A 26,581-nucleotide genomic window follows, 5' to 3' on the forward strand; every position below is an offset into this window, starting at 1 on the left:
AACATTTGACGTATTTGGCCGCGGACCCCTCCATCTCAAAATATTTTGTTCCAGGGACCCCCAGAAGCAAAGATTTAAGTTTTTTTTTAAATCTAAAAATATATATACTCAAAGATTTGCAACAACTTTCACGTTTTTTTTGCAGATCTACAAGCGCTATGAGCTTGTATATCTGCTATATTTCAATAGCCTAAAGAAATCTTAAAATGGCACAGATGCGTTCCCGGTCTTAAAGGGTTAAAAGGGAAGGTCGCCCCCCCCAACCCCCCCAAAACGTTTTTTTTCTTTCTTCCTTCAATCAATTACTCGCCCCATGAAGCCTTGGATTAATGGAGATGTTTTTGTTTTTGTCGCATTCCTGATTCCAATATTCCGATATTTGGTGAACTTTGAATAGGAGGCCAAGCTGAACATTTAAAACATTCGCTCATAACCTCTGCAGTACAAAAAGTTCTTCCTTGGATTACACTGAGTTGTTCAGGAGTTTATGAATTATGTTTCATATAGTTTTCGCCTCCTATTTAATTCAGTTCATCAAATATTGGAATGCGACAAAAGTGATTAATTCCATAGAATACATAGTCATTTTGGGGGTGAACTTCCCCTTCAAACCCTACATACTTATTGACCAGAGTCCCCCAGGGGGTCTATAAAAGGGTCTGTACAGAGGTCCCCATACTTTTCCCCCTCTACACCAATACTCTTTCTAAGCCTTTCTAAGCTCACAAGCTTGTACATCGGCTATTTTTGCCAAATGTTCGCACCCAGAATATTAGGGACGCTATAGAGTTCATGGGAAAACGGCCAGTGGTTCTCAAAGTGGGGTCCGGGGACCCCCAGGGGTCCTTGCGGGGGTTCCAGGTGGGGGTATCCAGCAAAATGAGGAACAGTTTAACGAATTTAACCCTATTGTATACTTTCCAAAAAATAGCCGATCTACAAGATAAGGCTATTTTCCAGACCTTTCTAAATTTTATGAAAAACACAAATCCTCTCTCATGGTGGTCCCTGGCGCAAAATCTTTTCAGAAGGGGGGGTCCGCAGGCAAAAAAAACACATCAATTTGGGGGGTCCTTGACATGAAAATGTTTGAGAACCAACGGGTTAAGCCACCCAAAAGGAGCTGCATGTACAGTATATACGGCACGTCCTCAACCTCGACGAGAACTTTTGGAGTCTCCCCTCGTCGAGGGGGGATTTGGCTTTTATTGCCGAAAAAGAAACATGAAGTCGCCCATTCGTCAGGAAATGCACCCTTGACATGTAGATCAGTGTCTGGGGGGAACTCCATCCTGCGCCGGGGTAGACTTCAAACACAACAGGGTCAGTGGATGTCCTTCACCGTGGGCCCAGCGGTGACTTATGGAGTCTGGAGCCAGGGAAGGGGAGGAAACCATGCTCTCTAGCAGCCTCTCCACTTCCACTCCAGGCCCTCCCTCTCCTGGGAACACAGAGCTGTATAAGTTATAGCCCCTCAGGAGTGCTGGGAAGTAGGAAGTTTGGAAAACCAATCAAGGGTGCGGTGGAAGGTGGTCAGTTGTTTACAGTGTGGCTAATGAAGGGTAACACCTGTCGGTTGTACGGTGTATTAAAAAAACGTATGATAACTGGCCACCGGGCTAACGCGTTATACTTTCTCTGCTGCTTCTCCCCTTAGGTTGACAGGCGAAAAGAAAAGAGAGAGAGGGGGGGAATTCAAGCCATATTTACTAGTAGCAGGAGGAAAAAGTACATTTTTTTTTTTTACTTAAGTAAAAGTATCAATACTGCAATGTAGAAATACTCTGTTACAAGTAAAAGTCCAGAATTCAAAATTCACTTGAGTAAAAGTAGAAATGTATTGGTATCAGAATGTACTTAAAGTACCAAAAGTTGAAAGTACTCACTATGCAGAATATCCCATTTCAAGTTTCAAATGGCCTATGTGGCTGAAGTGGTTAATGTATGTTTTTTAATAATAATCAAAAACATTAAAATAAAAATTGTAGTGGAGTAGAATAAAAGTATTGGAAATTGGAGCTACTCAAGTAAAGTACAAATACCTCAAAATTGTACTCTCAAGTACAGTACTTGAGTAAATGTACTTAGTTACTTTACACCACTGACTAGTAGTTGTAGTAATGTATAGCATGCATAAAGTGACGAATAGACTGAGTTTATAGTCCTAAAATCTGGAAGTGAGTTTGAAGTGGGTTCCCTCATCAGATTTATTTTTTCATCATAGAGTTATACATTTTGTTCTAATTAATTACAGATGTTAAAGGGGTAGTTCACCCCCCAAATAACTTTTTTTCTATTGATTACTCACCCCATGGAGCCTTGAATTCATGGATTTTTTTTTTTTTTTGTCGCATTCCTTCCTTTATTATTTGATTATAATAAATTTAGCCCCATTGATTCCGGTAGGAGACACAAATGCATTTGTGTCTCCTACCGGAATCAATGGGGACACATTTATTATAATCAAATTATTGGCTTAGGATTGTGACAAAAACAAAAAAATATCTATGAATTCAAGGCTCCATGGGGTGAGTAATCAATAGAAAAAAAGTTATTTTGGGGGTGAACTACCCCTTTAATATAGGCTACTGTAGCAACCATGAATTCTGATGTGCATTTTTAAATGTGAATTGTGAGTGAGGAAAAAAAACTAAACAAAAACATAATAAAGTATGTTGTTTGGTGGAGATTATTATGTTTGACATATTTTCTTCATTTTTTATCAAAAACACAATGCAAAGTTCACATTGGAAAATCTTTGGTAATAACTTCTGGGAAGGCCTTCAAAAATCATCCCTGTAGCACTCTACTGACTGATTAACTTAGATGTTTCTTGATAAATATACATCACCTTCAATTACCACAACAAATTATTTTATTTTCGTCTATTTATGTCTTCTAAAGCAGTGGTTCTAAAAGTGGGGTCCGGGGACCCCCAAGGGATGGTTGATGGGCTTCCACATTATGATCAAGATTTGTCCGTCAGATTTGTCTGATTCCATTCCAATTGGCTACAATTGGCTTTCAAAGTTTGCGGGAGGGGACCCGTTTTGCGCAAAATGCCACAAGTCAAGAACGCAGCATCCCATCGGCTCCAAATCGAAATCACACAACAATGAGCCAAAAGCGATTGCACTCACACCCACAGGGGTCGCCACATTATGCTACAAATGTCACTGTTGGTTACCAAAAGTGATTTCTTTCCACCAAGTTAGGAACAAAATGGTCTCATGAGTCATGGAAATTGCCTTCACAAATTTCTGGACGGAGCCTAATTTCTCACAAAAACTGCCATATATGATGAACGCACCATCCAGTCATACCCAAATTTGAATCGCATGTTGAGTGGCCTCTATTAGAGCTCACCTCAAAGAAATGCTTTCACTTCTGCCCTTAGTTGACGCCGCAAACATGAACAGTTCCAACATCTGTCATACAAACTCCACTTCACTAGTCCATTTCTCATGTCCTGATGACTGCATCCCACCACTGACACAGTTCTGGGTAGGCAACCTGATCTGGCGGGGATCTGCGCTCAGAGGAGCACGCTTTTCTAGTTTCTTCTGCACTGTAATTCTATTGTCCTATTTCACTGTTATATTCTTAGTTTTAACTGACTTTTTTGTATTGAAATGTAATTTAATGCGTTTCTTTTGCACTCTCTGTCTTAATGTTGAATGTTTTGTGTAAAGTACTATATTGTACACAATCATCATCATCATTGTCGTTGTTATCCTGGAATTCTATCATCAAACACTGGCTATTGCAAATTACACATGGCATCAAAATACAAACAGCATTGGGATGTGATATACTGTATAACTAAACTAATATAAACTAGAAAAAATGCTCCTTGAAGGAGCACAGGTCTCCGCCAGGCCAGGTAGGTTATTGTGGGCCAGCAAAGTTCGTAATTCAGTCATTATAGAGGTGAGAGGAATCGCTGCGTTCATGATTTGAGTCATTTTGTTCAAAGAGAACCAATCAGGATGGAATATGAAAAATCGTAATGATCCGTCTTGATCACATGACTACAGAGATAATGTGTACCGATTATCGAGATGTTTGGGACAAAATCTGTAGGAGTGATATAAAAAATGTGTTTTGCAAAAATCGGTGGCGCTGTAACACGCTGATGTGAAAATGTTGGGGCAGAGGTTCTGCTCTGGCATCCAGGGAGTGTGTGCGCTCAGTTTCACGCTGATCGGGCCAACGCTGCCGGAGATTAGCTGTTGTTCACAGACAGATGGACAGACGGGCGGACGGATGGACTTGGCCAGACCTTCGGCCTGGCGGAGACAAAAATCGAGTACAGAGAGAGAAAGGGAGAGTAGAGAGAGAGCCTTATGTACTGAAGATGAGAAATTAAATCAAAACATCATCTGAGCTACCGTACCTCCACACTGAAATACTTCATCTGGAAGTTACAACTGTATCTTTATGCAAAGGCTGGTTTGTTATTATTTATTTTCTTATTTAGTCAAGAGTTTGCCTTGCAGCAACGGCTTAAACAGGGCACCGAAACCCTGTTATTTTGGGTGAGTGACACCGTCACAGACACAGTGGTGGAAAGTAACTAAGTAGATTTACTCAAGTACTGTACTTAAGTACACTTTTGAGGAATTTGTACTTTACTGGAGTGTTTTCAGTCTTCAACTTCTACTCCACTACATCTCAGAGCCAAATATTGTACTTTTACTCCACTACAATTATTTGAAAACTTTAGTTACTAGTTACTTTGTAGATTTTGATTATAATTACAAAACATACATCAATCACTTCAGCCCTATATACATTTTGCAAGCTCACAATGCGTCGCGATGCATTGTGAGCTTGTATATCTGCTATTTAGAAAAGATTTGTATGCATTTTATACATTTGAAAACTTTCTACTTTTGGTACTTTAAGTACTTTTGATACCATTACTTTTGTACTTTTACTTTACCAGACTTTTACTTGTAACAGAGTATTTCTACAGTATTTCTTGCAGTATTAATACTTTTACCTCAGTATTTTTTTTTTTACTTTTTCCACCACTGGACAGACATGGTGGTATGACAAAATATGAACCGCAGGAGGAAAAGAAAACAGGGCTATATAAAAATATAAGGTATAAACAGTATAATTATATACACGCTAAATCCACACGTCAACAGAGACTTTAAATTGGGCAATTAAGAAAATTTAACGCACAGTGTCTCCGTCTGTTAGACACAGCCTATGACGCTTCTCTGAGGTTTAATATAAATATGTAAACCTCCTCGCTAACCACTGTGACATAAGGCTGATTTATGCGTAGTCATACAGCAGAAAATAGCCGTTCTACCAGCTCACAACATGTTGCAATTGCGACCAAGGGCGCCGATACTGTGGGTGCCTCGGGGCTAAATCACCCAGGGGAAATGACGAGCACCCATCACAAACTCAAAAAAGAAAAAGAAAAAACCTCTGACATCTTCACTTCATGGAGTACATTCTTTGTACCAAATTAACCGAATTAACCGCATTAAAGTAACACAAACCCCCCAAAAAGGTAACAAACACGGAAAATAACCTCAAATTTTCTGGACGCGCGTGCATTGCGCACCTACCAATAGTGCGGACATAAATCGGCGCCCCTGATTGCGACGTGTTGTGAGCTTGTAGATCGGCTATTTTCTATGCAGTACACTGTCCTGATGTAGTGCTCCGCAGAGCGCATATCTCCACCAGACTGGAATACCTAGCCAGGGCTGTTTGGTGGTCATTGTCACATGATTCACAAGAAATGATTTACTTAATTTGGTTTCTGTAACAAACTAACCGCACACAGACACACAGACAAGCACGCAGGGGTGAGAATATTATAAATAATAATAACAAGACTGACATGAAATGTAATTTACAGCTTGGCTACCGATATATAAAGAAAACAAGTGCATGCGGAGGTCTTGCAATTCCAGATTTGACCACCAGGTGGGGGCAGCTTCACTGTTCTACCGCGGTTCTGGGGGCTTGGTTCAGAGTATGGGAAGCCATTGGCGACCCCTCATTGGCGGACCTTTAGCCAATAGGGAGAAAGTGAGAAAGTAACGAGAAAGTGACGACTATAGTTGAGTCTGTTTATTGACAGCTTTGCCAAGCTGTAATAATACATTTTATTTGTATCTCACACATTACATTTTTACAAATCTCAAAGTTCTCGTATAATCTCTAACCACATTCAAGGCGATCAATGGTCTGCATCCATCCTAACGTAGTGTTTATAATTTATACAGTATTAGAAACGTTCTGGACACTACGCTTCAGGATGCCAGGACGTTTTTATGCTTTCCTTCCGCTCTAAAGGCTTGTAATAGAGGCTGGGGAAAGGGTGTTTATGAATTGTGCACCATCTGCCCGGGAATACTTTGCAGGATGACTTGAAACTCGCTGACTTCATTCTGTTAAATTGCTTTTAAATCTAGAATGAAACAACCCACAGTATTTTGGATGGCATCATGGTTTTAATTAAACTTTTCATTTAATTTAATTAACCTTCCTGCTTTTATTCGTGCTGCTGAATATCCTGGTCAGGTCTCCCTAAAAAATACAATATAGCTTGTAAATAAAAAAATAAGTGCTATTTTCAGATGCAGTGGTGTAAAGTAACTAGGTACATTTACTTAAGTACTGCACTAAAGTACAATTTTGAGATATTTGTACTTTACTTGAGTATTTCCAATTTCCAATACTTTTACTTCTACTCCACTACATCTCTGAAGCAAATATTGTACTTTTACTCCACTACAATTATTTGAAAACTTTAGTTACTAGTTACTTTGCATATGTAAATTATGATGTTATAGAACATCAACAACATTAACCACTTTAGCCCTATTTTATACCTAGGCTATTTGAAAATAGCCGATCTACAAGCTCACAACGCGTCGCGATGCGACGCGTTGTGAGCTTGTAGATCTGCTATTTCCAAACATTTAGTACTTTTACTTTTGGTACTTTAAGTACATGTTGAGGCCAATACTTCTGTACTTTTATTCAAGTAAAGAATTTGAGTACTTTTTCCACCACTGTTCAGATGGGAGGTCTCCATGCAGACTTAATTTGGAGTCCTTGACATGAAAATGTTTGAGAACCACTGATTTAAACAACATTGGTCCAAATAAGCAACTACACTTTAAACAAGCCCCCCCCCCCAAAAAAAAAACAGCAACTACCAATATTTAACAAGAGACTACAGAGAAAAACAAGCCCAAAGACTTGACATTAGGAAAGCTGAGAGGGAGACAGTGTAGGAGAGACAGACGTTAGGAAAGCTGAGAGGGAGACAGTGTAGGAGAGACAGACGTTAGGAAAGCTGAGAGGGAGACAGTGTAGGAGAGACAGACGTTAGGAAAGCTGAGAGGGAGACAGTAGGAGAGACAGACGTTAGGAAAGCTGAGAGGGAGACAGTGTAGGAGAGACAGACAGTAGGAAAGCTGAGAGGGAGACAGTGTTGGAGAGACAGACGTTAGGAAAGCTGAGAGGGAGACAGTGTTGGAGAGACAGACGTTAGGAAAGCTGAGAGGGAGACAGTGTAGGAGAGACAGATGTTAGGAAAGCTGAGAGGGAGACAGTGTAGGAGAGACAGATGTTAGGAAAGCTGAGAGGGAGACAGTGTAGGAGAGACAGACGTTAGGAAAGCTGAGAGGGAGACAGTGTAGGAGAGACAGACGTTAGGAAAGCTGAGAGGGAGACAGTGTAGGAGAGACAGATGTTAGGAAAGCTGAGAGGGAGACAGTGTAGGAGAGACAGACGTTAGGAAAGCTGAGAGGGAGACAGTGTAGGAGAGACAGACGTTAGGAAAGCTGAGAGACAGACACTTCCCGCACCACGTGAGACATAAGTATAGTATGTTAGCTAGTGCAGTGGTCCTCAAAGTGGGGTCCGGCGACCCCCAGAAGTCTCTTTTTTTTGGGGGGGGGGGGCATATACACAATCATTTAATCATTTAAACACAATAGCAGATATACAAGCTCGCAGCACGGTTGTACATCTGCTATTTTTGATCATTTTCTAAAAATCGTTAAAGTACTGAAAGATTTTGAATATATCAAAAAAATATAACACAAATCTTCTCTTCTAGGGGTCCCTGGCACAAAACATTTTCGGATGGGGGGTCCGCGACCAAATACATCAATTTGGGGGTCCTTGACACGAAAAAGTTTGAGAACCACCTCTTCTGAAAATGTATCCCAATACACTCTTCTGAAAATGTATCCCAATGTACTCTTCTTCACTGTCTCTTGAAGTTATCTTTCTTTGTTCAGGAAAAACTGGGTCTGAGTGGGTTTGAGTGGGTCTGCGACCTACTTTGGGTCCCGACCCGTAGTTTAAGAAAGGCTGAGCTAAGAGTAATCTAATCTCACTATAAAATGAATGGCTTGTCCTCAAAATACCCACTCCAGACAGTTCAGTTTTTATGGCCTATGGGAAATGTGCAAAGTGTGCCAGAGCTATAAATATACAGGAAACCCGTCAGTGAAATTATTGCGTAGTGCAAATTAATCTGAACATCAACATTTTTCCATGTATTTGTCTCTGAGGTCTGGTCTACTGACCCACATATGACATCCTCTGTTATATTGAATATTGTCATAGCAACACCTTAAGAAATTGAATCATGGGAATGGCATTGTTCAAACGTTTTATCAAATCCTATACATTCTTTACATCAAGAAAGGTCATCATGGTGATCCATAAGGGGACTTTGTCCATTATATCCTTTCTAATGGGTATGACATCCAGTCACCAGCGTATAGCAAAGGAAATGTTATTTTTAAATGTTTCCAGAAACACTGAAGAAGTGAAATGCATCAGTGTCTTTCTGTTGCTGTGTGTTATTGAAGTCATAATGTGTAGCATCTATTTTAGTAGTCTTTATGGCAACACCTCCATCGTATGTTAGAACTGGGCTGGCAATAAATAAATACGTACATACATCAGGGAAGTACTTACTCCAAAATGAACTACTAATACTAATCAATTAGTTATGAGCGGGTGTGGGCAGGTGACAAATCTAATTTATATCTCGGAGAAATTACGGAATTGGGCATCGCTAGAGCCCGTCATTCGTTCTTGCTCTAGTTGGCAGGCACCATCATACTTGGAAGACTTTTGAGTTTAGTACACACGTTCTCTTGTTTGATTAGTCACCAGTGTCCATGACATGTCCTCTATAATTGTGTTTTTGTACTTCCAGATGAAGACAGATGAAAAAGTACATGAAATTTAAAAAGGTTGGACGTTGACCCACTAAGAAAGATAGGGGTGTTGTAAAAATCACGATTCTTATTATCAACTTGCATCAAGGCAATTATGTTGTGTTTCTGCATCAAACAGAACTACTACACCTAATCTAAGATTCCATCAAAGCCAAGACTTTTTACAGAACCCTCTCTGGTATTATATTTTTTGTTTGTTTGAGCTGTTGGAAATAACTAGGCTACACTTGGTTGTTAAAGTCCAGATGAAAACAATATGACTGAAATAATTTAGATAAAACTGATTGGGAATAATTTTTTAAGCGTTTCAATTGGAAATTAATGGAAACAGCTCAGACGAACTAATGCCAAGAACATTATTGTTCTGATGACAATTAGACCTGAGACATGTCTGTGTGTGCTCTGTTGTTGTCTGTCTGTTGTATTTTATGCTGTTCTTCCACATGCTGTACAGCACTTTGGTCAACTTTGGTTGTCTTTAAATGTGCTTTATAAATAAAACTTGACTAGACTTGACACGCACACAAACACACACACACACACACACACACACACACACACACACACACACACACACACACACACACACACACACACACACACACACACACACACACACACACACACACAAATCCAGGTGCAGACTGAAAAGGAAGTTTGGCAAATTACAGACTATGTATGCTGAAAAACAGTAACCATGAGAAAGTAGTATAGTGGCCCACACACACACACAACATGGTCAATCCCCTACGGAGGTTGAGGTGCGTGCTGAGCTGAATGGCGGGTGGGTTTGTGAGATCATCGCCGTCCTAGTTGACTCATTACAGACATTAAGTCAGATGATTTACACTCACAGCACAACTGGGAGAGTCATCACACACTACTACACCGCAACATGCGGGCGGATGTCATATTTGTTCGTGATGTCCTTGACCATTATGATTACAAACACATTTCCATCAGCCATAAACACCGATACGACGTTTCAATAGACAGCGCTAAAAGGTCAGCATGCAGTGGGGACACACCCACACACTCTAATATCATCCGCTACAAACGAGCTCGTTAAGGGCCTCCAGCAATGAACCATGGGTGACACCCAAAGGGTGGGGAACCTAAAGGTCACCTTTTTAATAACACACACGCACGCACGCACGCACACGCACACACACACACACACTCACACACAATTACTATACTTGTAGGGACAAAAACATTTTAGGATGGTGATTTTATGGATTTTTTACAACTTCTTACCATTTTTAACTCAACCCAGGTGAAAAACAGCCAATCTACAAGCTTACAATTCGTCGTGTGCTGCAGTGCTTTGAGAACTTGTAAATATGCTATTTTCTGCGCCCAACATCGGCACAAGGGTACATACTATCAATCAGGCATAAGCCGAACTCACCCAAATATTGGTTTAACCATACAACTCATATTTATCTTGTGAGAACCAGGAAAATTGTCGTCACAATGTCTATTTCAGAAATTACTACTATACACTTGTGGGGACACTTGGCACTCACAAGTATAGTAATACAAGTATGACATAACGTCTCACACACACACACACACACACACACACACACACACACACACACACACACACAGTCAGGTGACACTGCACAGGACCTAAGAGCCGTCTTGGTTAAGCCCACAAGGGTGTGAGGGAGCAGAGAGAGAGAGAGAGAGAGAGAGAGAGAGAGAGAGAGGGCGAGGGCGAGGGATGTAATTTGAAGACATGAGAGCAGAGGAGGAAGTTGACAGAGGAACCTTCATGAGGGTGTAATTGGTCCACTGAGAACACACAACACCACAGGTGGCCATGGGCTCTGTCTGTGTACCTAACCTTATAAAAGTCATTAAGGTACATGAAAGAGCATGGGTGTGTGCACTGTACGCGCGTGCGTGTGTGTGCACCCATGCACGCGCGCGTGTGTGTGTGTGTGTGCATGCATGCAACAGGACATGGTGGAGTATAAGGATTTACAGCTCATCTAGTCCGGCGAGCCCAGACTGTTGTCTCCCACAATTTTCAAATGCTTTTGTCATAGAAGCACCCAAGTCTGACATCACTGCTGCTAGAGGGCGCTATATCCCCCTGGGTCACTGCGTTATTTGTTCTCTTGAAAATGCCATGGGGATTCTTAGATCACGTCATATAAGAACTGTGTACCAGAAATAAACAAATCTGGGCGCCCGCTGGCCTAGCGGTCCAGGCGCATACCACATATGCTGGTAATCCAGCCTGACAGCGTGTCGCAGGTTCGACTCCCAATCGCGACGATCTTTGCTGTGTGTCACCGCCCCATCTCTCTCCCCATTTCCTGTCAGCCTACTGTCCTGTCAAATAAAGGCATAAAAGCCCCCCAAAAAGCTGGGCGATTTTACTCATATGGATATGAAGCATCAACTGACGGTGAAAAAGTACTATTTGTCAAATATACATTTTCAAATGTAGCTCAATGTCATAAACGACACAGAGTCAGATACCTGACAAAATGAGATTTGAAAATAAGATTTGCCTACGGGATTGCCTGTACGTCCTCCTGACTCTTTGTCCCTCATCCATCCATCTCTTCAAAGAGACTGAGGTATGGAGCATCTCCAGATGAGGACCCTCTACACCATATTATGGAAAATCAGCGCACACAACACAGTGCAGCTAAACGTGCAAAGAGGCACGCCCCGCAAAGCCACCCCTGCTCCCCTCAGCACCACTTTTACATGCCCGGTCTGCAACCACAACTGTGGATCCAGGATCAGGAACAATTCAGCCACCAGAAGACTCACAAATAGGAGAGGATGGTCATCATCGGATACGATGGACAACCAGCAAGCAAGTGTGTGCATGTGTGTGTGCATGTGCATGTGTGTGTGTGTGTGTGTGTGTGTGTGTGTGTGTGTGTGTGTGTGTGTGTGTGTGTGTGTGTGTGTGTGTGTGTGCGTGTGTGTGCGTGTGCGTGAGTGCGTGTGTGCGTGTTTTTGGCTACATTTTAAAATAGTAATTGCGCCTACCTTTTTCTGCAGGACGTTGACCTTCCTCTCCTTGACGTCCAGCATGTCCTTCATGTCCCGGATCTCTCCGCTCAGGGTGCTCTTCTCCTCCGTCAGGTCAGCCAGCTGCTTGGCCTTCTTGGTCAGGAACTGCTCCTTCTCCTCCAGACGCAGCCGCAGAGCATCCACCTGTAGCACGCACACACACAAGGAGTGTTTTCAGACATTTAACAACTTAAACCCACAATACTTGGTAAACTTGACCTTTTGCCCTGTACTTGGTCCGCTCTTTTTGTCCCTCTACACCAAACCTCTTCGCCGAAAATAGCCGATCTACCGTTTTACTGGTCATCTTGTAATGGCCAGGAAAATGGTCCTCACAATGTTTATTTCTGAAATTCTTTGGCCCTCACAAGTATAGTAACAGAAGTATACACACACACACATACACACACACACACACACACACACACACACACAACACACACACACACACACACACACACACACACACACACACACACACACACACACACACACACACCAAGTAAAACAGCTGCAGACCTCCGATTCAAACGTCTGAAGTAAAGAGTTTAAAATCACCCAAAGGGATTAAGTGCTCCAGTTTTAATGACATTCTGGAGCTGATTCCAGGGACCATGGAGCATAAAAAACTAAAAGCAATCCTCCCAAGGACAAGGAGGTACGCGCGGTAAACCAAAGTGGCAGGTTCTGGGAGCGTACTTCTGACTCTCAGAGTACAGAAGCAAAACATATAAAGATGATCGACAGTGTTTGAACTTATTGTGACCAGTTGGCTATATACTGTACAACCCAGTGTTCTACCAGGGTTTAAACCAGCGGTTCTCAACCTTGTCTGGATCAGTAAATATCGAAAGTGTTTCGCGGCCCACCCACCTGACCACCCATTAACCCATTCAATCCGGGAACGCATCTGTGTCATTTTAGAATTGTTTGGCTATTCAAAAAATATCAGATCTACAAGCTCAAAGCACGGCACCGAGTGCCGCGCTATGAGCCTGTAGATCTGCTATTTTTGAAAAAACTAATCGTGAAAATGTGTGCAAATCTTTGAATATATATATATATATAAATTTTTAACTCAAATCTTTGCTTCTGGGGGTTCCTGGAACAACATATGTTGAGATGGGGGGGGGGTCCGCGGATAAATACATATCATTTTGGGGGTCCTTGACATGAAAAAAGTTTGAGGACCACTGATATTATAGCAACATACGTTTTTTTGGAAGCACAAATCGGAGTTAAAAATGTTCGATTTAAAACATATATATATATTCAAAGATTTGCACAAATTTTCCACGATTTCCCCCCAAAAATAGCAAATCTACAAGCTGCGGGTTATGAGCTCAAAGCTCACAACTCGGTACCGGGCAATGAGCTTGTATATCTGCTATTTGTTAATAGCCCAAAGAAATTTTAAAATGACACAGTTGCGTTCCCGGTCTTAATGGATTAAACCCTTAAAGGAATAGTTCACCCAAATAATGACTTATTTTCTATCAATTACACACCCCATGAAGCATTGAATTCATGGAGATTTTTTATTTTTTGTCACATTCCTAAGCCAATAATTTGATGACCGGGTGTATTTCCGGTAGGAGACTCAAAGAGACTCCTTTGAGTCTCCTACCGGATACATTAGCATCTTTCTGCCGGTAATCAAATTATTGGCTTAGGAATGCGACAAAAAATTTAAAAATCTCCATGAATTCAATGCTTCATGGGGTGTGTAATTGATAGAAAATAAGTCATTTTTGGGGTGAACTACTCCTTTAAATAATATATGCAACCCAATGTTTCAAGCCAGATGGGAAAAAAAAGAATCTCTGTTATGAAGGATCCCCCCAAGTCATGTTATGTTGGGTCATGGAAGTCAAGGAAGAGCTTTGGAAACTGTATAAAAAAATATCGTGATATTTAGATTTTGTCAATATCGCACCCAGCCCTAATGTCCCTGTAGTTTGTGGAAGGGACTTCCTACGGTGATTCCAGGTCCACTGCTAATGGAAACACAAACCGTTCAACAAAACTCCGTCACGGAACAGAGCACGGCGGTGAGGTGCAGCGAGGCGTGGACTCATTTGGCCTCGGGACGGTCATGGAAATGAGCCTAAAGATTATTTATTTTTTTAACCCATTTAGACCGGGAAAGAATCAGTGTCATTTTTAAGATTTCTTTGGCTATTCAAAAAAATAACAGATGTACAAGCTCATGAGCTTGTAAATCTGCAAAAAAAAAAAAATTATCGTGAAAATGTGTGATCTTTAAAAATCTTTAAAAATAAATATACTTTAAAGGGAACTTTTGTAAAACATATTTTGTTTCAGGGACCTCCCAGAAGCAAAGATTTGAGTTACAAATAAAACAAATAAAAAATATATTCTAAGATTTGCACACATTTTCATGATTTTTCAAAAAATACCAGATCTACAAGCTCGTATATCTGCTATTTTTTTAATAGCCAAAGAAATCTTAAAATGACAGAGAGCGATTGAATGGGTTAATAAAAACTATAAAAAAGTATACAGATCGCTATGGTGCTTACATTGCGCAACAGTGAACTTTGCCCCCCCTTTCCCCCCCCCCCCCCCCCCGATAAGGTGGCCCACATGTTCTCATTCAGTATTAGGACTGACACATCTCAACACATTCACTTGTTGACATTTGGAAGTTGTAAAAGTTCAGCTTTGACCCAATGTCCAAAAACATGAACCACTGTGGACTACTGCAGTAAAAGTGTGTGCGTGCGTGCGTGCGTGCGTGCGTGCGTGCGTGCGTGCGTGCGTGCGTGCGTGCGTGCGTGCGTGCGTGCGTGCGTGCGCGCGCGCAGTGGTGTAAAGTACATGTATTAAAATATTGTACTTACTGTAAGTGCAATTTTGAGGTATTTTTTACTTTACTGGAGTATTTTCTGTACTTTTACTTCTACTTCTACAGTACTAGAACAATATTATACTTTTACTCTACTACAATTATTTGAAAACTTTAGTTACTTGTTACTTTGTAGATTTTGATTATTATTACGAAACATACATTAACCACTTCAGCCCTATATACATTTCGGCCAAGCACACAATGTGTGCTTGTAGATGTGGCCATGCAACACATTGTGAGCTTGTAGATCTGCTATTTGTGAAATGGGACATTCTGCGCATATTGAGTACTTTTGGTACCTTAAGTAGATTTTGATACCAATACTTTTGTACTTTTACCCAAGTAAATTTTTAATTCCGGACATGTTACGAGTATTTCTAAATTGCAGTATTGATACTTTTAGTTAAGTAAAACGTGTGAGTACTTTTTCCACCACAGAGAGAGAGAGAGAGAGAGAGAGAGAGAGAGAGAGAGGGAGAGGGAGAGGGAGAGGGAGAGGGAGAGGGAGAGGGAGAGAGGGAGAGGGAGAGGGAGAGGGGGAGAGGGAGAGAGAGGGGGGGAGAGAGAGGGAGAGGGAAAGGGAGAGAGAGAGAGAGAGAGAGAGAGACAGACAGAGAGAGAGAGAGAGCTTGGAAACCAGTCCTGTCATTCGTCATTGAGTGCTGTGTATGGTTGGTTCATTGCTGCTAAGGCTCACACATTCAGTTCTACGGGACATGAGTGATATCTGACCTCTCTCCAGGACTCTGTTATTGGACAATATATCGTGGCTGTCGGGGCAGAAACCTCTCATCTCCATATTTGAACTATTTGAAGGTTCTTCTTAAATAAACGCCCTTACTTGCTCATGTACAAAAGTAGCAGATCTACAAGCTCGGAACGCGGCGCGAAGTGTCGCGTTCCGAGCTTGTAGATCTGCTACTTTTGACAGGTTTTTTTTTATTTGAATCCTGAAAAGTGACAGTTTTAGACATATGAGGTTTCCACCCGACAGGGAGACGATACGTCAGTGCTGCAGTACTGGCTACAGTAAAAACAGACACGTTCTCACACACACACACACACACACACACACACACACACACACACACACACACACACACACACACACACACACACACACACACACACACACACACACACACACACACACACACACACACACACACACACACACACACACACACACTCTCTCTCTCAGCTGGTTTCATGAGCAGACTGTGTGTTCCTCTGCTGTTCTTCAACACCTGATTACATTTCCAGCTCGTGTGACCTGGACTGCAGCGTGTGAACACATGCAGGTGAACCTTATTTCTTTCCCTTTTTTTTTGCCCCCTTAACTCATTCAATCCGGGAACTAGGGGTGTGGGTCATTTTTTATAATGACATTTTTGAGAAGTGGCAAGTTCTGGGCTGAATCGGGGGGGGGGGGGGGGGGGGATCGTTTTTAAAAACGAGAATCGTTTTTGAATCAAAAAAAAAAAGAAGGAAAAAAACGTTTTTGAATCGAGAATCGTTTGTTTTGAAAAAATCTGAATCGTGAGATAGCAGATGATTCACAGCCCTATCGGGAACGCCATCTATTTGTGTGTCTTCAAAAAACGTATATGTTGCTATAATATCAGTGGTGCTTAAACTTTGCTCATGTCAAGGACCACCCAAAATTATATGTATTTGGCCACAGACCCCCCCCCCCATCTCAAAATATTTTGTTCCAGGGACCCCCACCAGAAGCAAAGATTTGAGTTACAAATGTTCGCTTTCAAAATATATATATTCAAAGATTTGCGGGGAAAAAAATCATGAATTTTCAAAAATAGCAGATCTACAAGCTCATAGCGTGGCACTTGGTGCTGCGCTGTGAGCTTGCATATCTGCTATTTTTGAAAAATCCAAAGAAATCTAAAATGACAGATGCGTTCCCGGATTGAAGGGGTTAAGTGGTTACAACCTGTATTATGGTATACTGTATGCATTTGATGCATGTGTTTACCTTTGCTTATATTGTAAGTCACTCTGGTTAAAGAGCATCTGCTAAAATGCCTAAACTGTACTGTGTAAATAAATGATGTGTGAGTGCGAGTGTCAGAAAGAGAGAGAGAGAGAGTATGAGCGAGAAAACTCGTTAACAGTGGTTTTAACGAGCGTCAGGTGGCCTCTGAGGGAATGGTGTGAAAAGTGCTTTAACCCATTAAGACCGGGAACGCATCTGTCATTTTTTCTAATAAAAAAATAGCAGATTTACAAGCTCATAGCTGCTACTTTTTGAAAAATCATGAACATTTTTGCAAATCTTATATACATTTTTTTTTTTAAAGCGAACATTTGTAACTGTCAAATGTTTCAACAGATGTCTGATTTTTTCTGAAAAACTATTGTTATATCAGTGGTGCTCAAACTTTTTCATGTCAACGACCACCCAAAATTATATGTTTTTGGCCGCCGATCCCCATCAAAATATGTTGTTCCAGGGACCCCCAGAAGCAAAGATTTGAGTTAAAAATGAGTTTTGAGTTAATACATGTATTCAAATATTTGCACAAATGTTCAAGATCTTTCAAAAATAGCAGATCTACAAGCTCGTAGCGCGCGAGCTTGTAGATCTGCTATTTTTGAATAGCCAAAGTATAAAATAATGGTTTATGTGGTCACACACAGATGCGTTCTCGGTTTAAATGGGTTAAGTGCGAGCTGTGTTGTGCGCGGCACATCTCTCTGCTGCTTTACGGGGCACTTAAGAGAGAACCACAGAGAGGCTGGCTGGGTGTCACCTAGGGCCGAAGTAACTAAAACCAAACAAAATCTATTAACTAAAAGGAGTGGGGAGAAAAAAAGGCATTAACAACCACTTAAACAGCAAACAAGTGCAAACAGATACCCCCGTATATGTGGCTGCAAAATGTGTGAAGTTGTGGTTGTACTGGGTCAGAGCGAAATCCTACCTGTGTGTGTGTGTGTGTGTGTGTGTGTGTGTGTGTGTGTGTGTGTGTGTGTGTGTGTGTGTGTGTGTGTGTGTGTGTGTGTGTGTGTGTGTGTGTGTGTGTGTGTGTGTGTGTAGGCTGGGACCTCCAGGTGTAAGGTGGTGGAGTATTTATCTCATATTGCTGCGCTGGCATAGAACCAACGTCTTAATACCGAGAACCACTCTGTCTTCAGCACTGGCACGCGCGCGCACACACACAAAGGATTACTGGTGTCACTGGAGTATGTGTGTGTGTGTGCGTGTGTGTATGCAGTACGCACACATCCACATGAGGACTTGCTCACTCACAAAAATGTGCACGAGTATGCGCGTGTTTACAGTGTGTGTGTGTGCGCGTATACAAGTAAGACGCGCGAACGCAGCTCGAAAATATTGTGTATAATGTCCGTGCCAGCCACTGTAGCATTATGTATGAGAGACAGAGAGCATAGCATTACCCCCAACCACACACTCACACACACACTCCCACCTCACCCCCCCCCCTCACCTGGCAAAGAGCAATTTATAAAGAATGTTGTCAGAGAGAGAGAGTGTTGGGTTGTTGGGGGGGGCCTAACAGGAAATCCCTGCTGTCTCACCTGTGTTGGGGCGGCTAAGCTGTGATAGTGCACCGACACCCTGCTAATTCCCTCTTAGAGCACTCAGCACCGACACACGCACGCACGCACGCACGCACGCACGCACGCACGCACGCACGCATGCACGCACGCACGCACGCACGCACGTACTGTAGCACGCACGCACGCACGCACACACACACAGACACACAGGGGCGGGGGGGGTGAAGGATGAGGAACGTAAACAGAGGGATGGTTTGATTGGGGAGAAATAAGGGAGAGAAGAGAGCCATCATCAGGATAGGAAGGAGGGAGAGAGAGAAGGTGGAAGGGAAGAGTAGGGTAGATTAGTGGTTCTAAAAACACTTTTTCAAGTCAAATGTATATGTATTTGGCCGCGGACCCCCATCCTGAAAACGGTTTGTGCCAGGGACCTCCAGAAGAGAAGGTTTCCATAGAAAGGTGTCATTCATTGCCGCCGTTTTTTTCCCCCTTTTCTCCTTTGAATAGTGTTTTGTATTTGTTGCTGACAAAATATTATATTATATTATTATTGTGTTATTTTTTTATGCTGATGAATTGAATAAATACATAGGACCACAATGGAAACAAGTCGCCAGGACTTTTTTTGTGCTATCCTTTTAGCCTTAATGTCTGACTTTAAAACGTGCTGTTTATATTTCTGACTAATAAAGTATTCAATCAATCAATCGATCTATATTGCGTTCATGAGCTTCAAGCAGCACTACTCAATCAGAAGGTGTCCATACCTAACACCAAGATATATTTTTTTACATTGGGTTTAACCATTTAAACGTTCTAGACTTAGTAAACTGTAAGCTTGTAGATCTGCTATTTTTGGCAAAAAGTCCATATGGATGGATGCTGGGGTTCGAGTGGTTAAAAGAAAAACACATGGCTTCTCAAAAATAAAGGAAACATCATGGATAAAAACACAACGTCAGAGACTTATTTCCATTGTGGTCCATGGTCTTGGACAGACAAAACATAACATGACAACAAAGAAGAGGCATAATTATTTTCTCATTGAAAGAGTAGACCACCTCCAACCACTGCAGATGTGCTGTAGTGTTATTGTATTATGTCACGCTGTCATCAGTCCTTTTAGATTTTAACCACTACAACTATTATTTTGTATTCTTTGTGAATCATCATACTTTGAAAAATCATCCAAATGTGTGCAAATCTTTGAATTTATATATATTTTTAAGCGAACATGTGTAACTCAAATCTTTGCTTATGGGGGTCCCTGGAGCTAAATATTTTGAGATGGGGCTCCGCGACCAAATACATATCATTTTGGGGGTCCATAACATGAAAAAGTTTGAGAGCCACTGATATTATAGCAACATACGTGTTTCAGAAACCTGTTAGGATTTAGAAGACATTTGTAAAATCCCCATAAGCAAAGATTTGAGTAAAAAATGTTCGCTCAAAAAATATATATTCAAATGTTTGCTCAAATTTTCAATATATATATATTTTTTGCAGATTTACGAGCTTGTATATCTGCTATTTTGAACAGCCCACAGTATAAAATAATGGTAAAGGACACAGATGCGTTCCCAGATTGAATGGGTTAATACAATAACTGTTATTGTATTAACTATTTCTACATTGCAGTATTGATACTTTTTACTCAAGTAAAACATGCAAGTACTTTTTCCACAACTGAATGTATGTGGAGGGGAAACTTCCCCACCACACATGGTGTGGTTAGAGTCTGAGAGCGTAGAAATGGACCATTGGGTCCATTTATCCGCGTAGAGTACATGAGAAACCACAAGTCCATCCACCAAGACCGGTACTCCACCACCAGCAGACCTGCTACAGTCAATACACTGCCGCCACACATTTTCCATCAGCTATATGCCATTGGTTCTCAAAGTGGGGGACCCCCATGGGTCCTATTGGGAGGTTCCAGTGGGTCCCCGGCTAAAGTATTTAAAGGAGTAGTTCACCCAAAAAAAATACTTGCTCTCAATTGAGTCTCGTATACTGACCAGCATCAAATGATTGGCTCAGATATGCGACTAAAACAAAACTGAATTCAAGGCTTCATAGTAATTGATAGAAAATAAGTCATTTTTGGGGTGAGTTACTCCTTTAACATAGCATCGCAATCATTTTAACCAAATCCATTTATATGTTGGCTATTCAAAAATGCCAGATTTACAAGCTCACACAGCATGTCACTGTGTGCCATGCTGCACGCTCGTACATCTGCTATTTTTTTAAGATGTTTGAAAAATATCGAGCACAAATATCGAACAAAATTTTGAATAATTTTGGGTTGATGGACACAGGACAACTAGACACTATCATAGGGCCCTATCTTGTGCGCCGCCTTACCCCTTATCCCCAAACTTATTAGCCATATTTCCTACTTTTAAAAACATTTTAAAAGAGTTCAACTAGATATCCATCGACACGTTGTGAGCTTGTAGATCGGCTATTTGAACTATTTTAAAAATAGTAAAAAATGGCAAAAGTTTAGGGATAAGGGATGAGGCGGCGCGCCTTTCCCTCTTCCAGACTCTTCTCCCTTCTGGCTCCCAAACTGTGGAATGAACTCCACATTGCAGTTAGAACTGCAGACTCAAGCCGTAGTCTGAAGACTCACCTCTTCAGACTCCACCTTAATTAGCCTGTAGCATTTGCACTATAGCCTTGACGACCTTGCAGGCCTATGCAAAGGCTAAAATGAAATTTAGATAGCATGTTATGTAGACCAGGGGTCTTCAACAGGGGGTCCTCAGAGCTACTAAAGGGTTTCCGCCAAATCTTTGTGTGATATGTTTGTTTTTTTTACATTAACCACTTGAACCCTAGCATCCCTTTTCTGAGGAGAACTTAAGCCAAAAATAGCAGATCTACAAGCTCACAACGCCTCGCGCTGCGAGGCGTTGTGAGCTTGTAGATCGGCTATTTTTGGCAAAGAGGTATAGGTGTAGAGGGGAAAAAAGAGCAGACCAAGTAAAAAAAAAAAGTTGAATCTGAAACACAATGTTATACAATATGGGGGTCCCTGCTTCATCTCTCTCTCAGCTAGGGGGTCCTTGGCCTGAAAACGTTGAAGACCCCTGATGTAGACAGATGCCAGGTCATTGTTGACCTGGCATCCTACAGTGTTTATAGTTTCAAAGTACAGATTATAGACTTTTCTCCCTCTCTCTCTCCCCTTCTCCCTCTCTCCCCCCCTCGCTCTCTCTCTCCCCCCTGTCATAATCCATCTCTCTGTTATGGCTCAGTGGGGGTCCTTCCTATCTCCATGGCTGAAGGTGTGGCTCCCGGAGAGAGACAGAGTTGATGTCCACTCATGGAAGAAAATCCCTCAAATCCTCCGCCAGGTTGTTTTTGAGGGCTGACCCACATTTCTCAACGCCGGGCTCTTATTTGTGTGTGTGTGTGTGTGTGTGTGTGTGTGTGTGTGTGTGTGTGTGTGTGTGTGTGTGTGTGTGTGTGTGTGTGTGTGTGTGTGTGTGTGTGTGTGTGTGTGTGTGTGTGTGTGTGTGTGTGACCGTCCATTGGAGAGAGATAACATGCAAACGCATGAGCTCCCTGCCGTCTTATAGGGCGACCGGGGGACTCATTTGGCGCCGTGCGTTTGGACGCTGGCTAGGACATTCTGTTTTGTAATTATAGAGCTTTTACTGGAACAGAAAGAGAAAGAGAGAAATAGGGTGGACGAATGAGAGAGAGAGAGAGAAAGAAGTTGATAATAAAGAAGTAGCTCTGTCCACTGTTGTCCAGTGGTGTAAAATAACTAAGTACATTTACTTAAGTAGTGTACTTAAGTACAATTTTGAGGTATTTGTACTTTACTTTTCCAAAATTCCAATTTCCAATACTTTTACTTCTCCTCCACTACATCACTTAGTGATTATTATTACAAAACCTACATTAACACCTGATTCGAATGCTATCAATGCATTGAATGGGGAAATAGGCGAGTGTATTAGACCTTTGAATGGGCGAAATAGGCGACCTACTTACCTACCCGCGATTTATCAGACCATTCATTGGGTGTTATCAAGACATACTGACCTACCAACTGACATGACTTAATAGTTCAGTTTAGGTTTCAGCGCCGTTCGAGTTATGTACCGATAGGCACAGAATCGTAAATATTGTTGTGGGGACTGATCCGCCTCCAAGTAGGTCATTAGCTCCTGAATGAATGGTCTGATAAATCGCGGGTAGGTAGTAGGTCGCCTATTTCGCCCATTCAAAGGTCTGATAAAACGTGATAATCTCCCATTCAATGCATTGATAGCATTCGAAGCCAGTGACATTAACCACTTCAGCTCTGTATACATTTCGGCCATTTGAAAATAGCCGATCTACCAGCTCACAATGCGTCGCGATGCGACGCATTGTGGGCTTGCAGATCGGCTATTTTCTAATTGAAAAGTGGAAAATGGGACATTCTGCCTAATGAGTACTTTCACTATTGGTACTTTAAGTACATTTTGATACCAAATACTGTTGTACTTTTACTCAAGTAAATTTAGAATTCCGGACTAAAGCAATCGAGCACTTTTTCCACCACTTGCTATTGTCCAGTCCCAATCCCGAGGGGACATGCATGGGAGGGTTGTATTCATTTGCGCTGCAGCATGCTTTAGATTAGAAGAACACATCTACATCACCTTATCCCCCCCCCCCACCCACCCACCACCACCAAAACTCTGCACAGACCTTCCAGTCCATCACTCAACACCAGATCATTTAAAAAAGAACCTTGATATGTTTTCAAGATCCTGCGGTCGCAAAACTATTAATTCTTGGCAATACGAGGACATTTATTTTTTTATTTCGAATGAGCACAGTCACACGCTCATAGCCGTGCACTCTTGGAGTGCACTTGGACGCGCACAAACTCGACACGGATTCCCACGTGCGTGACACGCGCACGCACACAAACAAACGCGCATACACACAAAGACTCCAGTGGTGGAAAGTAACTAGGTACATTTACTTAAGTACTGTACCTAAGTACAGTTTTGAGGTACTTTTACTCCACTAATGCCTTTGTAGATTCGGATTATTACTAAAAAAAACATACATTCGCAATGCGTTGCGTTATGAGCTTGTACATCTGCTATTTTCAAAAGATTTGTACATACATTTTATACATTTGAAACCTGTGGATTAGGGTTAGGGACATGGGACATTCTGCGTAATAGGTACTTTTGGTACTTTAAGTACATTTTCATACCAATACTTTTGTACTTGTACTCGTAAGAGTCTATTTCTACAATAGGGTATTGATACTTTTACTTAAGTAAAAAACTGTGAGTACTTCTTCCATCACTGCTCTCGAGTGCACTTGGACGTGCACAAACTTGACACCGATTCTCACGTGCACGTGCGTGACACGCACGCGCACACACGCACACAAAGACTCTGCACTTCCCCTTTCACGCTTGCAATGACGGCCAAATGTGGATTCTGGACATTGGTTAGCAAAGTAAAACAGAGGCTTAAAGAAAACAGCTTCTCTGTTTGTCCTCACCTCCCTTTTTCTGCATCGCGTTTCATCATAAAAGTTTTTCTGGCAGCTGGATCCGCAAAAAGGTATCGGGACCCGCAGCGCCGGCTCCGGGCCGCAATAAACAACAGAGAGATTCTAAAGGGCCGACCGCAGGAAAAAGAAACCCCCCAAAAAAAGCGGCAGAACCAGAGACGACGGAGAGACCACAGCAAAGGCCCTGGGACACACCGACAGTTACGCGCTCGCACACAAACAGTCGCAAACACACACACACACACACACACACACGCAAGGGCGCTTGAGATCGCCTCGAGAGCAGGAGGCTGATCAGAGAAACACTCTGGACTTTCTCTTGTTCTCTGTCAGTAATGCACACACACACACACACACACACACACACACACACGTTTGTGTTACCATACTTGTGAGGACATCAAAACATTTTAGGAAAAAAATTTTTTTTCAAATCTTTTGGCATTTTTAAAAATAGCAGATCTACATTACAAGCCACACAGCGCGTCGCGCAAGACACAAGCGCGTTACTAAGTATAAATCAGGCGTAACCTTGTTGCTAATCCCTAAACCTAACTTCTAAATGTTAAATCCTGACCCTAAACCCCAACCTGAATCTTTTTCTAATTGTAAGCCTACGTCTAAAAATCTCTCTACCATAAAACAACCATTTATTTTGTGCAGGACCAGGACAATTGTCCTCACAACGTCTACTTCTCAAATTCCACTATACTTGTTGTAGGGACATTTGGTCCTCCTAAGTATAGTAATAGAAACACGCACGCACATACACACACCACATCAATTTTGCTCATTGTTTTGTAGTGTGTAGTTCAAACGAGTTTGACTGACAAAACCACCAGAGAGACTCGCAGAGCCCTAGAGCTTAGTGTTTCTGTTGATGGGTCTGGTGGAGTTTAGCTGAGGTCTAGAGCTCGGGTCTGGTTAAGATGCTGTGGTGTTCCACACAGCTGTGTGAGCCATCCACGTCTCTGACTGTATCTGGCTGCGTGTCTCCTTTTTTTGCTACAAGCCTTTGCCTGTACAAATATGGCACGGGAACAAGCCATCGGACACACTTTATATTTCAAGGATTCTGCTGGGAAATTAATCATCAGAATTTATGGGTTGATATTTGACTAATTGATGTTTGTCTTGTCGTTAATACGGGGCCCCGAGGTCGAGCTGTATCGGTGAGAGAGAGGGGGGAGATCGAGGCAGCGTTTCAAAGGACAAGCGGCTATAGACCACCGAAAAGGGTCTCTCGCAGCTGTAATCGTTCAAACATCTCGTTTCGTTGGAAATACCTCCGTATCGAAGGAAGAAAACAAAATCGGAGAAGCTCGTATTATTATGAGGAGGATGTGTGCGGATTATAGTTCAAAGCTGCCGATTTTTGCCCTTAGTTGTGGGCTCTCTCTGCAAAAAAAAGAAATCCCTCCCTTGAGGAGGATTGGTCGAAATAAGCATAAAGAGGTCCCACCATCCACTGATTCCAGGCAACTCTTTGTTATGATAGACTGCAGACATACTGCGTGCTGTGTACGCGCAACGTACAGATGGTGTATCTCGTCTCTGTCAAAAACAAAACTGTTACTTTTCAGGGATTCAAATCCAAAAGCATCAAAAGTAGTAGATCTACAAGCTCGAAACTTGCCGCGGTTCGAGCTTGAACATCTACTACTTTGTATGCTTTCGTGTGACACTGTCGTGTGATCAAGTAGGGTGTTAAAGTTGCTTTTGTGTGAATGACTGTACTGTACAGTATACGTGCATCTATGCATCTGGATATAGTTGATTCTCGCGGTGATCTCAAACGCAGGAATCAGGGCCCTTTATCCCTCAATGCCCGCAGGCCAGGCCTGGGCGCGTCCCTCATGTCCTCATTGATGCCGTACAACGGTGCGTCACACACACTGAAAACAGCAGATCTACTAAGGTTTGCAAACACGCGGCGGACGCGACACGTTGTGAGCTTGTAGGTCGGCAGTTTTTTTTGGCATGCGACGACGTAGAAATCGGGCCTTTTGGACGCCATTTTTGCTCACTTCTCAGCAGTGGTGGAAAGTAACTAGGTACATTTACTTAAGGACTGTACTTAAAGGAGTAGTTCACCCAATAAATTACTTAGTTTCTATCAATTACACAGCCCATGAAGCCTTGAATTCATGGAGATGTTTTAGTTTTTGCCAATAATTTGATGGCGGGTGATCGGTCAGTAGGAGACTTGGTATGAGACTCTGACTCCGCCGGTAATCAAAATACTGGCTTATGAATGCGACAAAAAAAAAACTATCTCAATTAATTCAAGGCTTCATGGGCTGTGAAATTGATAGAAAATAAGTCCGTTTT

The 26,581-nt window shown here is 42.0% G+C and overlaps 1 protein-coding gene across 1 annotated transcript in view; it reads right to left on the reverse strand.

Moving 5' to 3' along the window:
- LOC308096368 (ERC protein 2-like) overlaps window positions 1–26,581 on the reverse strand; it is a gene marked incomplete at both ends in the record, with an annotated part of 339,729 nt that overhangs the window by 238,892 nt on the left and 74,256 nt on the right. The window contains 1 exon segment of the mRNA XM_080443792.1: window positions 12,264–12,431. Coding sequence (XP_080299918.1) covers window positions 12,264–12,431 — 168 coding nt within the window.

This window comes from Gymnoscopelus braueri (genome assembly GCF_963280865.1).
Source record: "Gymnoscopelus braueri genome assembly, chromosome: 12".
Taxonomy (NCBI): domain Eukaryota; kingdom Metazoa; phylum Chordata; class Actinopteri; order Myctophiformes; family Myctophidae; genus Gymnoscopelus; species Gymnoscopelus braueri.